General features: G+C 34.9%; 1 protein-coding gene across 1 annotated transcript; it reads right to left on the bottom strand.

Annotated features, from left to right (window-relative positions):
- Positions 1 to 1,411: 1,411 nt before the first annotated feature.
- On the bottom strand, positions 1,412 to 11,937 carry LOC131928434 (phosphatidylinositol 5-phosphate 4-kinase type-2 alpha). Its single transcript, XM_059284467.1, has 10 exons — positions 11,637 to 11,937; positions 8,491 to 8,588; positions 7,243 to 7,339; positions 6,684 to 6,836; positions 5,563 to 5,709; positions 5,273 to 5,311; positions 4,781 to 4,894; positions 4,466 to 4,636; positions 3,534 to 3,663; positions 1,412 to 3,416 (listed from the first exon to the last, which is right to left on the bottom strand). Exons 1-10 carry the CDS (start codon positions 11,748 to 11,750, stop codon positions 3,232 to 3,234), a joined length of 1,248 nt encoding a protein of 415 aa, XP_059140450.1. The 5' UTR covers positions 11,751 to 11,937; the 3' UTR covers positions 1,412 to 3,231.
- Between the last annotated feature and the right edge of the window lie 3,260 nt (positions 11,938 to 15,197).

The following is a 15,197-nucleotide window of genomic DNA, read 5'->3' as shown; positions in this document are numbered from 1 at the left end:
ACACATTTGTTAATTTAACAACAGAAATGCCTGTGATCTATCATGAAAAATCTACTAAGAGATCTAGTTGGACACACATTGTTTGGACAAAATTTTCATCTATTGGACATTAGGTTTACAATTACACCTTATCTAAATCTGTAAACATTGTGCAGATACGTGAAATCAACTTTCTTGGACTAAACAAAGCATGGTCTGCATGAATAAAACAAAACAAACTATTGTTTATTACCAAGCAAATTGTTAATGACAGGAATGGCGAGTATTAAAACATGTAAATAAATAAATGATTACAGTAATAATCACAGTGGTGAAATAAAAAAAACATCTACTAGTACACAAGACCAGCCGTAGCTGCTCTAGTTTGTAGGTCAGTGACATTATGCTCTACGACAGTCTGAGTGCTGGCAACATACTGGGTGGTCAAGCCACTGGACAATCAAGCGGTCTATAGGACACAGGGTGGTCAGGTCACTGGACAATCTAGTGGTCTATAGGACACAGGGTGGTCAAGTCACTGGACAGTCTAGTGGTCTATAGGACACAGGGTGGTCAAGTCACTGGACAGTCTAGTGGTCAACTGGACACAAGGTGGTCAAGTCACTGGACAGTCTAGTGGTCTATAGGACACAGGGTGGTCAAGTCACTGGACAGTCTAGTGGTCAACTGGACACAAGGTGGTCAAGTCACTGGACAGTCTAGTGGTCTATAGGACACAGGGTGGTCAAGTCACTGGACAGTCTAGTGGTCTATAGGACACAGGGTGGTCAAGTCACTGGACAGTCTAGTGGTCAACTGGACACAGGGTGGTCAAGTCACTGAATAGTCTAGTGGTCAACTGGACACAAGGTGGTCAAGTCACTGGACAGTCTAGTGGTCAACTGGACACAAGGTGGTCAAGTCACTGGACAGTCTAGTGGTCAACTGGACACAGGGTGGTCAAGTCACTGGACAGTCTAGTGGTCAACTGGACACAGGGTGGTCAAGCCACTGGACAATCAAGCAGTCTATAGGACACAGGGTGGTCAAGTCACTGGACAGTCTAGTGGTCAACTGGACACAGGGTGGTCAAGTCACTGGACAGTCTAGTGGTCTATAGGACACAGGGTGGTCAAGTCACTGGACAGTCTAGTGGTCAACTGGACACAGGGTGGTCAAGTCACTGGACAGTCTAGTGGTCAACTGGACACAGGGTGGTCAAGTCACTGGACAGTCTAATGGTCAACTGGACACAGGGTGGTCAAGCCACTGGACAATCAAGCAGTCTATAGGACACAGGGTGGTCAAGTCACTGGACAGTCTAGTGGTCTATAGGACACAGGGTGGTCAAGTCACTGGACAATCTAGTGGTCTATAGGACACAGGGTGGTCAAGTCACTGGACAGTCAAGCAGTCTATAGGACACAGGGTGGTCAAGTCACTGGACAATCTAGTGGTCTATAGGACACAGGGTGGTCAAGTCACTGGACAGTCTAGTGGTCAACTGGACACAGGGTGGTCAAGCCACTGGACAGTCTAGTGGTCTATAGGACACAGGGTGGTCAAGTCACTGGACAGTCTAGTGGTCAACTGGACACAGGGTGGTCAAGTCACTGGACAGTCTAGTGGTCAACTGGACACAGGGTGGTCAAGTCACTGGATAGTCTAGTGGTCAACTGGACACAGGTGGTCAAGCCACTGGACAGTCTAGTGGTCTATAGGACACAGGGTGGTCAAGTTACTGGACAGTCTAGTGGTCAACTGGACACAGGGTGGTCAAGCCACTGGACAGTCTAGTGGTCTATAGGACACAGGGTGGTCAAGTTACTGGACAGTCTAGTGGTCAACTGGACACAGGGTGGTCAAGTCACTGAACAGTCTAGTGGTCTATAGGACACAGGGTGGTCAAGTCGCTGGACAGTCTAGTGGTCTATAGGACACAGGGTGGTCAAGTCACTGTACACAGGGTGGTAAAGCCACTGGGCACTTGTCAAGTTACTGGACAGTCTAGTGGTCAACTGGACACAGGGTGGTCAAGTCACTGGACACTGGTCAAACCAGTGATCTATAACAGGCTAGAGACAAGCCCAGCTCTGATTTCCCCCATCTGACACAAGGTGGTCAAGATTATAAAACACCAGACAGTCCAATGGATAGCTTTAGACATAAGAAACTATACACTGTATCAAACATGCACATATCCTTGATGTGGCAGTGGTCACTTGGTTGTGCACGTGTCTAACATATACAATTGCTCTCATTAATAAAAACAAAGAAACTATAGCTTTTCCAACACTACAAGTGCTCAACAATTCTAATAATCCTACCAATTAGACACATCTTCCTTCAATACTTTAAATTTAAAGCAACAAGTATTGCCATTTTATTTTGATGCATTGTTTATGGCCAATTTATGCTGTTCCGGTGGTGTATGCAAATTATTTTAATTCTTTCTGAGTGTTTAAATAAATTCATTGAAAAAAAATATCTTTATAAATTCCCATAAAGGAGGCAATCATTTGTGTAATGAAATTAAAACTACAAAGATTATGGCTAAGTCTAAATTGCAAGAAAAAATGTTTGAAAAAAAAATTGTCATTACAAAAAAATCATGTATGGTTATATTGGATTATACATTATCAAGAACATTCATACATATAAAAAAATGTGATACTTTCTATTGCAAATAGGCAAATAACTTTCTCTTAAGTGGGAGCTGATGAAACAAAAATTAGCTGTTAGGATATATAGAAATAAATAAGTTTACACCTGAAAACATTCATTTTTTAAGGTAATACAAATTAGATCTAATATAATATACCTAGAGGCATACAATCTGCATTGCTTGTACTGACAAATGTACTAATACTGATTCTTTATAATGTGGGGGATAGAAGCAAAAACAATACATGATACTGTGCTGTGAGCTGAAAATAACATTAGTGTAGTGTAAAGAATGAGAAGAGTATTTTCATGCATGCACGATACATTTTGGATTGAACTTTTTTTAGAATCCCACGTACGGTCAACTGAATAAATTAAAGCCCTTTTTTTATGCTTTACATTATAAGGAGCTTTAGAAGCATGGTGTGAAATGTAGTTAGTGTTAAAAACTAGAGCCTACCCCCACAAAATGCAATCATTAGAGTGGCACCACTAAGATGTGACCAGCTATGAATTGTGTAACAAGTGCTGACGTGGTTGACTAGAACAACACACACACACACAGACAGACATCAGTGGCTCAGGATTTCACTCCACACACTTGCTGATGAAGTCCATGAATCTTTTTGCATACTGTTCTGGGTGTACGGTTGAAATTTCAGCACCTGCGCCGTGTTTGACTGTTTTAGCTGCCTGGGCAGTGCGCTTCTTCATGCCATACTTGGTCAGGATATCTATTAAGGCCATGAAGTAGACTTCACGTTTTCCACTTTCTGGGAAACAAAATACAATTCATGCATTAACATGGACTTCTATATGAACATTTGAGCCATTGTATTAAATTTGTGAAAATAGTAACCAAAATTAAATTGAAAACAAAATGTCAATACCTTCACTGCTAAGAACACCATAACGTTCTAGATCAGGGTCTAACTCTCCTAGGAACTGAGGCATTGGAGTGACAGGCTGGGGTGAGTCTGGAGGACTAGGAGCCCCATCTGGATCATCCTCGTATTCTCCCTGGTCAAATACAACATTTTACATCCTTTACTTATTGTACAAAAATATTTCTTCTACAATTATGTGACAGAAGATGTCATACATGTACAATAAACACAATATATTCCACTGCATGTAACATACAATAATTGAGCTATTAGCTTCAATTCATCAAAGATTCACCATAACAAAAATATTAGTGATAGCCCTCTAGGAACTGTTGGGCCTCAACAGAGAATAGCCTTCCACAAAGCTCTAAATACAACTTATAAATGGTTGATAAAGCTTAGCAATGCTGTGGCTCCCATCATGACTAAAGACATTTCTTTCCCTTTAAGACAATGGTGACGAATAGTCATCTTATATTAAACAATAATTGTTTTAAGCACTAATGAGGAATATGAGCACAGCTGATGCTTGGCTAAGCTAAATAAATTTCCATTAAAAAGTGATGTCGAAAAAAAAATCCACATTGATTTCATTTTTTTTCAAATCAAAAAGTTTTTGGTTTTTGGCTATGCACAAACTATGCATGTTGAATAAGATACACTTTTTTGTAATTTAGCTTCAAAATTCAGTTAATGGGTGGGCAAATGTATTATAAATGTATTACAAACCAACGAAATGTATACAATTAAAATAACATTTGTTACATCAAGTTTGCATTTTGAAATAATTTACAACTATTGTTGTGATTTTTTTGTAATAAGGGAGTAAATACTATTTGCCTGCTATAAAATGAACAGGTAATGATTTAAGATATTGACAGAAAAAGTTTGGTTATTTGAAAGTGAGCACCACCAAAGAATGAGAGAAGCTGTACCTGGTCTCCACCTCCAGCTATTGAACCACCAGCTTCCACATCATCCTCTTCTTGTTCCTCTTCATCAGCACCAGAAGGCATGGCAAAGTTGATCCCAGACTCATCTTCCTGATCCCTATCATGGATGCCTACTATAAGACTATAGTCCATCAAGTGAAGGCTACTTAAAAACTGAAATAAAAACAACATAAACTTTAGAAATATTTGTGGAGATTCAATAAACAATCTCATTGTTGTTTTTAAGAACATGATATAAAAATACTTTAAACCCGATACCAAATATGTATTTGAAAATTAAAAGAAATGTAGTCTTACATCTACATCACTTTGCAAGGTCTCTAACAACTTCTTCTTCTCTTCTGGTCCAATATGAATTTTAGCACCATCATTAAGGAAATCATTATCTTTAAACGTGGGTAAGGTTTTTAACTGAAATATTCATAGGAAGATATTAAATAGACCACCATGGTTAAAAATATATATTTAAATCAGAATAAAAGTAGAAAACAGAAAAATTATAGTTGAATGCATGCATATCTTAATGTTTTCATTTTACCAAGTCTATTGAAACACCATTTGTTATGTTTTGGATGTGATTAGGTCCCAGAGGTGGTGGGGTGGATAGTTTCATTATTGTTTCCATTGTTTGCATGCCTTGTTACAGCTGATCTTTGAAATACACTACGGTTTTATGTCACAAAAAATAACCATATCATTAGACTTAGGGTTGGATTTATGTATCAGGTGCATAGCTAGGTGTGATAAAAAGCAGCACACTCAAAGATTTCTCTACAAAAAAAAACTTACCCTTTCTTTTTCACTAGCTTTTCTGTCTACAGTTGATCCCTAGAAAAAAATAATTTGAAATTTTTATCAAACAAGGAATTTGATAGAATTTTATTTTGCTTGAAAGTAAACCAAACAAGCAGTGAAATCTAGCATGTAATATGTAAGGTATGCATTTTTTTTAATTCTAAAGAATTGGGTTAGATTAATATTTTTAACCTCTATACATGATGTGGCATTTTTAAAATTTAATAAAAAAAGAAAGTGATATGTAATATAGTTCTAATAAATCAAAAAGAGAAAAGACTAACCTTAAGGTCATATTTTTTATGTATTGAGAGACGAGGGCTGAACACATTGCGCATAACAACAACATAGGTTTCCACATCATTGACTGTAATCCTATACATGGCTAGGTACTGGGGTAATAATGTTTGAGCATGGCATTCTACAATATACTGAAAGGAGAAAACACTGTTTACATGAACATTCAATGTTTAAAAAAAAAAAGACCACTACAATAGAAAATGTGTTTAATGCTAGAATGTACATAGGCATTTAGTGTGTACATGATTTTCATTTCTGAAGGTTCTTTTTCAGCGCTTTTATAAAAATTATTAGTTACATTTTCTAGCATTGTTTTTTTTTATAGACAATCCTAATTATCTTATCAGTCAATTTTTGTAACACATAATTTAATAAAACTAAAGTACATTTTATTCAGTTAGTTAAAATGATAGAATTCAAGATAATCTTTTACATAACATGAAATAGATGTGAAGCACTACTTATAAACTTTAGAATGTATATTCTCATATTGCTTAACCCTTTACCACCCTGCGCATCAGATATGGCACAAAATCTTTTAGTAAGAGCACTGGCCATGGTGCCAGAAGTGCTTTTGGTAAGTGGCAACATAAGTTTTTCTACCAGTTACAATTGTAAATTTTCTAACTGAAGCCAAAAGTCATTATTTTATTTTACACAATTTATTCCTTTATCACTAGATGTTAATTTTCTAATTTAAAAAAGCAACACTGAACAAATACACTTTGTAAAATCCACGTCTTATCTTCTATCAAATGGAATAAATGAATAAGAATTTGATTATTATGTATATGATCTAGTAATATCAACAGCAAAAATATTTCAAGAATTTTAGATGTTATTTTTTCATTATCTTAACTAAAGCCTTTTGTTATGAACAAAACAGTCCTGTCTTCTGGCAGCTGAGGAAGAAATTTTTTTAACGTTTGGCCAGCAATGTTTCTTCTGTGAAAAAAATTCATGAGCACAAAACATAAGTAGTGCGAGGTGTGCTCAACAATGTCTTGAACAGGCTAATATGTATTAAACTACAGTACAGCCACCCAGATTACAGGGAGCAATGAAGCTATGTGCTGTATCTTGTCTAGACAACACCATGACATACCTGATGATATTGTTTAAGGAGGTGATGCATCATTTCTACTTCTTCTGAGACCAGAGTCTTTATAAAGAATTTCTTGTCACGAGAGACTAACATGCGGGCGCCACTTCTTCCAGGTGAATCACATGACATTGGCTGCTGCTTCGACAAGGAATTCTAGACAAAAACAATTCAATTTAGGTGGTCACTTTACAAATATAAACACATGTTACACTAAAGCTAAACAAAGATATGGCGAATATCTTATTTAATCAAAATCTTTTAGTTTACTATTCTTTAATTTCCTAACTATATCATTTACTTTATTAGAACTTTAAAAACCCTTTGCAGAATAGTACAGTATATATAAGAGTTTAATTCCTACTGATACCGGTTATAATAAAAGACAGTTTATCAGCAAAAAAAAACAAAAAAAACATCATTGTAATAAGTATTATTTTATTATGCTCTACATATACCCTCACATTTTAAATACAGAATAAAATAACAAGCATATGATATAAGCAACCTTATGCCATAGATTTAAAAAGGCTAAATAAATTTGCAATAACAAAATGGTTACCATATAGTCCACATCATCTAATCCGAACCTTTCTCGTAGATTTCTGAACACAATGGGACAGTACTCTTTTACTTTGAATCTGCTTGGCATATTATCTCTGAAATATTTTAATATTTTAGATTGATAGCATAAAAAAACTAATTCTTTTTTAAAAGTAGAAAGAAGCAATCATCTGATAGTTTTTTACTTCATGGACCTTGGAGCTTCTTGTGTTCGGGAATTTATTTTTAGACTGAAAAAAGCTAATCTTATAATCCAAACAAGATCATGGCCATCAAGAAAATGCAATACAAGAAATCAAATAGCCCACAAGCAGTGAAGTTTTGATGAAGCCCCCCACACTTTCTGGGCAGAAGCTTTGTTTATCTGTTTAGATACAATTGTATTACCAATAATAACTTTCTTGTAAAAATGCAGCGAGGTCTAGAGGGGAATACAATTGAAAGTTTTTTTTCTAAACAAAGCTATGTTAAAATTTTACATCTACATCTGATATAATTATGCATGGTTATGTTACACCTATATTTTGTCAGAAGATTCAAAAAGAAAAAGTCTCAAAGATTCACAACCCAAAAATGTGAACTCTAAAGTATAGGTCAATTTCTTTCAACCAAAATCCAATCAAACATCTCATTTAACAAGGGAAGTAATATGAACAAGGATTTTCAGATTTAAAAAATGTACAATTATACATTTTTTCTAAATACCTATAAAAAATTTGGAAGAGTTGAGACTTTAAGGGCGATAAAAAGGAGCAAAGAGCATGCTTTATATGATATCTATATGATTGTTTGCATGCTGTCAGGTTCATAATGTAAGTTACAGAAGAGGTTTAGAACTTACAATAAAAGGAATTTACTGGTCTCTCAAGAAATGTTTTCAATATGCCTATACTTTTTTGTTTCAAGATTATTATTACACTGAATTTAATAACTATCAGATTTTTTACTTTTGTTTGTATTTAAGTATTGTAAAGATGTAAGAGTAAACCAATATTGAAGTTCTAGATACAACACCACTATATTTAATTAATTAATTCTGTTTCTTCTAAATCAAGTAGACACCCCACACAAACAACTCTTGTTCAGCGATCTTTTTACAGTACAATGATCTTACTTCAAGAAAAGATGGGAGTTCAGTTTTTCAATTGTTATAACTTTAAGACAATCAAAACTATTTTAATTTAGCCCCTTAAGAAATGCCTGATATACTGCAACTTTGATAGAATGTAGCATGAAAAGTACTCACTTGTTATACATATGATTATCCACCCTGATTTTACTGTAAGATTTAAAATCATCTGGCATCAACATGACCCTTAAATTGACATGGTTCAGCTCATTAACCTGTGGAAAAATTAGATATAAGAAATTGATACCTGGCATCAAAATCACACTTAGTTTGACATGGTTTAGGCCGTTCACCTGTAGTTAAAAATATTATTAAAATGTAGAAAAAAAAAATACATGTTAAAAAGCAAATTACACTTATCTGGAGCTGATTATAGTTTATAAGTTCTTTTTTAAAAAAATAAGACTTAAAAAAGTACAAAAAAGCTCAGTTTTGTAATTTTCACACACACACCTACAAAAATACTTTAGAATTTTTTATTAGTTATGAAACATTACATTTTATTTTATGCTTATTGATCTTTTAAGGAGGGCTTGTCATAAAAAATATCAATAATTGCAGTTACCAAGGTTACCAGCTCAAGTATTCTGAGCTGAAAAAAATCAGTGGCAAGTTAATTTGCTCATAACTATAGTTATAATGTTGGAAAAACTGTTCAATTTTGGTAGAGAAATGCTGAATCTGATCTTTTAATTAAAATAATAACACTGGGAAGTAAGATTAAAATATCCTGAATAAAATCAAGTATCAAGTCACACGTATTGTTGACTATATAGCTAAGTTTTTTTTTTTTAATTTAGTGGTGCTGTTGGTGGTATGACAATAAGAAACTTCTACATTGGTGAGAATTAGCTTAAAAAATAAAATAATTTTATGATAGCTGTTTATATTGAAAAATAATTACCAGCATCAACTGATTTTATAACTTTTTAAAGAAGATTATTAATAACATTTAATTAAATATTTAAAGATACCATTTAATTAAACATTTAAAGATACTGCAAGTATTTTTTTAATATTATAGTTTAAGGTCTAGAATTTATAGATCTTATTTTTAATTCGACTACAGCAAATTTTCTATAACCTTCCCATATATAAAAATCTTGTCATTAAGCTTAAACATTCTAACTAGTAATAACAATAATAAGTATTGACCAGTTTGATGATAGTAACCTAGATAGCCTAGACTAGTAACATATGCCATTCTAATTCTACCTACATGGTAAGATAGGCAGGATGGTAGAAGTAATATCTGTCTGTTTACCAACTATTAGACCCACCATCAGCTGCTAACATTGGTTAAAACAATGTCACCAGATGAATCAGTTTACAGACTGACTGTTGAGTTTTAACTTTAGTCTAGGGATAGTGCCAGAGTAGTGCCAGAGACAAAGGTTGTGACAGTGCTTCGCTAAATAATTTTAAATGATTGTAGTAATGTAGATAGTCAGATATGGCTCTGGCAGCAATGATTTTTTATTAAGCCGAACGTAATATTTTACAACTTTTTTTACAACTTTTTTTACATTTTACAACTGTTTTATTATTCCTAAGCTAACTTATTCCATTTCAAAGTATATCAATTACAAGTTAACTAAGCATAGCATATATGGTCCAAACTAATTTACAGACTGAAATAATTTTGTTAAATATACAACTCATTCATTTTATATCGCCAAAAATAGTGAAAAAGTAATTTGACAACTAAGTCTACAAATAACATTTAAGTTAAACTGGTTTATATTCTCAGTTTCTTGTGGTCATTATGCCTTGCATTTATTTTGAATTCACTGATTTTTAAAGTCATTGTTAAAATGCTTACTCAGTCAAAATTACATTAAAACAATATTTTGTGTTCTCCTCAGTAGAAAAATAAGTATGACAAAGATCATTATAATGTATGATGTCATCAATCTTAAATTTAAATACAAATTTCAAATAATTATTTTTGTAGTGCTGCTTTTAATCAAGTATGCTGAATTTTTTTTTTATTATACCTTTGCATTGAGATGAAAACTGTTTTTTTATTCCAAATCAAGTCAGCTGTTCAGTTAAAAAGGAAACTTAGATAAGAAATTAACAAAACATTATTTATTTTTTTATTTACAGGTTACCATTAAATTAATCAGGACATTGATTCTATATTTATAATTATTAGTTGATAGTATTATGCTAGACAGATTAATTTTGTGCCTTCACCCCCATTTATAAATAATTATTCCCCCCAATATGTAAAGGTTGGGGTGCTTTCTTTTTACCAGTCACTCACTGTCCCTTAATTTTATTTTGATGTCCCACAAGTGATGTAGAAAAACAGTTAATAAAGTAAATCAATCTGTCGAGCTAATTAACAATCATTATCAATCTTTTCTTTTTAACTTTGTCTGAAATGGAAATTGAGAACATTTGACACTTAGTTTTTAAATTTCAATATTGTCTTCTCAATGCATGTCTAACTAAAGACTCTTCCTTTATAACATAATTAAAAATTAGTCAGATAGCTAACAAGCTTAATAAATAAACTAAAACTACACGCCACAACTAATATAATAAAATATAATTATAAGCCAGGCCTACTCTATATAAAATAAAAAGGCCAAAGCCCTAGGACCCTAATTAATATAATAATAGGCCTAATATTGAACTTGAAATGTGAAAATTAGCCGTACATAAGCTAAAAATTTATTGTTTGGATAACTGAGGATACAGAGGTTTTTCTGAAAAATGGGTTTGTTATGTTGTTAGTAGTAATAGTAGTGTTGAAATATCTATAATTTTTATGGTTAGAAATATGGGTTAGGCATATGGTAGGACTGGAGTTGGGGTTAGCTTTGACATTAGCAAGCTTTGAGTCTATATTTTTGAATTTAGTTAACTAAAAGAACCAGCAGCCTCGCCCCTTTTTAAGAAGATTCTAAGTTCTAAGTATTATCTGCTGATGACACTCATCAATAAAAATCCCCATTTGTTAAAAATTTCATTGGGCCAATAAGTTTTAGATCTAGATCTAGTGTCCACTCAAGTCACTCTCTAATGGGCAAGGATGTGTTCTAGGCAGTCTAGGGCAAGACCTATCAATATTTTTATACTATTCATAGTTTTACAGAACTGTCAGTTAGTTAAATTATTGGCCAGGAGCTGGCAGGAAGTGGTTTGTGTTGTACTGTGAACTGACTACAGTTTATGTAACAAGTAAACCATAGGCCCTCAAATGTAGATCTAAATGAAGTAATGATCTTTAATAAGTTAAAAAATTAACTCACCGTGTGATTTACACCCCACATCAACACACTCAGAAGAGGTTCATTAGCTCTGAATAATTTTAGCTTCGGCGCAACAGCCTTGACTTTGATTTGTTTCCTCTTTGTTGATGACATTTTCTTATTTAAATGAATATTGCACTTAGCCGGTCAATCAATAAATCAGTTTTACGAAACCAAGACAATTTGATTAGGAAAGCTAAACGGTCCCATAAAAAAGAAACATACGGCTAAAAAATTCAATCACATTCTCCGTCGGTAGGCGATTACACTTTGTAAACAAGATGGCGCTACCCAGCATTCATCAAAATGCAGGGTGAGCAACTCTGAAATATCAATGATCTTCGCCTTGATATTTCGAGTTCTAGATCTATAATTAACTATGCAAAAATCGAGCAGGTCTAATGGTTGTCTTGTGAAGATAACGCATATTGATAAAATCCTGTCGCATTGCTAAAATAATGCAAGCTATTAAAAATGGAGGTCTGCTGTACAATCATGTATCTAGATCTAGAATCTAGATCAGTGGTTCCCAACCTTTTTCAAGTGGCGACCCCCTTTTATAAAAAGTAAGTGACCCGCGACCCCCATAGAATTAAAAAGCCGAAATTAGTATGGAAATTAACAAGCACTAAAATAAAATTTTCTAGTAGACTTTCAATATGAACTACTTTTGATAACCGTTTTAATAGCATGAGTAAAATTGCATACTATTCACTAAACCTTTGTAGTTAAGTTTTTAGTTTAAAAAAATTTTGTTAACACCAACATATGTCATTATAATTATCTTAATTTTGTTTTTAATCGAAGAATAGTGTTGAAAATATATTCTCGAAAAGTCAATCAATTTTACGTTTGGGTATGAATGGTGAATACTACACCAAATTTGTGTTTGCAGTTTTTCATCTTACTCAGAATCATTCTGCAAATCAAAGAATTCATCTTGTAATTCATCGGAAATGCTGGCAACATCAAGGGAAGAAGAGAATGGGTAATGCATAAAAGCAGATTCTTCTTTTTTCAGCTCAGAGAAATAGCGATGCAGTTCGTTTTCAAGAGATTCAAGATGCCCAGAAATCGCTTCTTTCAAAATTTAAATTATCTCACAATCAGATTCATCTACCACACCGCAGAGTTTCTCAAATTTACAATATTTCCAAGATTTATTTTCTTTACCGATTTTGCAGCTTTGATAAAAATGCCCCGAGATTATCATGTAAAGTTATAATATTCGTTCATTTTCCCTGAAGCTTCAGGTTAAGCTTATCTTGATGTTCGAACACATCTGCTAGGTATGATACTCTCTCCAACCACTCTATGTCGTTTTAAGTATACCACAAAGTCTGGTTTCCTTTGCACTTCCAAGAACAATTTGATTTCAGATTTCAATTCAAAAACACAATTTACAATATTTCGTGTGACAGCCAGCGTACTGTAGTGTAGAAGAGCAGAACCTCGTGATCTATATTAATTTTTTGCTCAGTTCTTTGAAGGTTCCAGATTTTATATAATTTACGACTCATCCTAGCAATGGACTCTTGATGTCGATTGGTTAGGGCAGTGGTTAGGGAGCTAAATCTTTTCTGTTTTCTGAAAGCCCGATTTTGAGCTAAACATAGATGGCGCACCATCCGTACAAACCACCACAGCCGTTCTGAAGCCCCCCCCCCCCCCCCCCGAAAAAATTCTACCGCCCCTCTCCCCCCCTTCTTCCCCCGAACGAAATGAAATTTATATAATTTATGTAGAAAATATATACTTTTAACACTGTCCGCCCCCGCCCCCGAAGAAAGTCTACCGCCCCACCCCCCCCCCCTCCCGAAAATTTCAAATGCCCCCCCCCCCCCCCCGGAGAAAAAAGTCTGGAAGAAACACTGAACTCACGTCTGTTGATTTATCAACTTGAAACGCAAACAATGGTGAAAGCTTAATTTCAATAAAAATGTGTTATTTAATATTTACGTACATGCAGCGTTTGATGAGATTTTCTCCTGTTTTTTTTTTTTTTTTGCTTGGCATTTTCTATCGCGACTTTATTTGATGCTTGCACTAATGCTGGTGAAAACTTCCTGTTCGATCAAGTCTCTGGCGTTTGCAACTAGCTTCTTACCGACGAAAGAACTCCATATATTTTTGGTGTGTTCCGAATGACTCGTCTCAAATGACGTTTTAGTTTTGAAGATTTCATAGATTCGTGACTGAGAACAACTTTGTACAGTACATTTCCAGTGATTTTAATGAAGCCGAATTTCAAAAATTCTTCTAAATATTTATGTTTTGTTTCAAATTACTAAGGTTTAGTATACCAATTGGCGACCCCCCAGAAAGACCTTCGCGACCCCCAGGTTGGGAACCCGTGATCTAGATCTAGATCAAGTTCAGTAAAAGGCAGTAAAAGCTTTTGAGAATCAGTGCACTTGGCATTCAAAATAAGGAAAGCAGTTTGGGTAGCAGCGAAAAAGATAAAAAAAATAACGTTAGATGATCGTTAAATGTGTAATGAAAGACTACAAGCATAGCAGGTTGTTTTTTTTTTCAAAAAGGCAAATGTCTCATTGTGAGGGGGCGCACTTAGGGGTCATCCATAAATGACGTCACGCTTTTTTTGACGATTTTTACCTCCCCCCTCCCCTCCCTCACACATCTTCACAAAAAGCCAGACCCCCCCCCCCTTCCTAAAATGACGTCACACCTCAGCCTACACCCCCCTCAAAATTGCAGTTGAATTTTTGTTAAAGCATCGATATTTTTCCAAAATCTAGTCTGAACTCTGTCAACATAGAGTATTTCAATCAATTCCTATTACAATTTATTAAAACAGTTTTCTAAAACGCGAAATAACGGCTAAAACTCGTTTTCTAATATTGCTTTTATATAATGCAAAAGTGTAACGTCGCACCATCTGAACCCCCCCCCCCCCTCATCACACACCGTCACAAAATTATGGACTCCCCTTCGAGTGTGACGTCATTTATGGATGACCCCTTAAAAATATCCGGGGGGTGGGGGAGGCACACTTCAGCAGATGCAGTCGTCAAAGTTTCTTCCAGGAATATCTTCGGGTCTGCCCCCCCCACCTCCGAACGAAATAGAATTTGTATAGAAAATATATACTTCTGCCCCCCCCCCCCCCCACCCCCACTGCCGGTAAATTTAGTCCGCCCCCTGAAAATATCAAGTGCCCTCCGTCTAGAAAAAAGTCTTGAAGAATCACTGGGTGTAGTAGAGTCACAGTGCAGCGGCAGGGGGAGGGTGACGCCAAAATAAATAAAAAGGGTAATTTTAATGAGAACAATTCTTCTTTTCCAGTTATTTTAATTGCTTCTTATGGTCGTATGCATCTTTAGACATAAGGGATGAGGGTGACACCAAATTCCATATAATTTTTAACTGGGTTGATTTGCAATAAATGTCGTCTTGAGGATATTCACCAGACAAGCGAGCAGGTTTTGGCAACAAATCAAGTTCCGCCCCTGTCTACACTATGTTTGTTATATTCACCCTTGAATTTAAACATGATTTTTTGTAAACTAAGCCCCTTCCCCCCCCCCCCCCCCCCGCCCC

The sequence above is a fragment of the Physella acuta genome, unplaced genomic scaffold (genome assembly GCF_028476545.2).
Source record: "Physella acuta isolate Inbredline_101_S28 unplaced genomic scaffold, ASM2847654v3 ptg001502l, whole genome shotgun sequence".
NCBI classification, from domain to species: domain Eukaryota; kingdom Metazoa; phylum Mollusca; class Gastropoda; family Physidae; genus Physella; species Physella acuta.
The sequence above is the reverse complement of the archived record's forward strand: the minus strand, read 5'-3'. Positions and strand labels throughout refer to the sequence as shown.

Excerpts from the sequence above, each read along its gene's own strand:
- LOC131928434 (XM_059284467.1), bottom strand. The coding sequence starts at position 11,750 with ATGTCATCAACAAAGAGGAAACAAATCAAAGTCAAGGCTGTTGCGCCG. Across the intron at positions 5,312-5,562 it reads ATAAAAAATATGACCTTAAG|GGATCAACTGTAGACAGAAA; the intron begins GTTAGTCTTTTC and ends ATTTTTTTCTAG. Across the intron at positions 4,637-4,780 it reads CCTTGCAAAGTGATGTAGAT|TTTTTAAGTAGCCTTCACTT; the intron begins GTAAGACTACAT and ends TTTTTATTTCAG.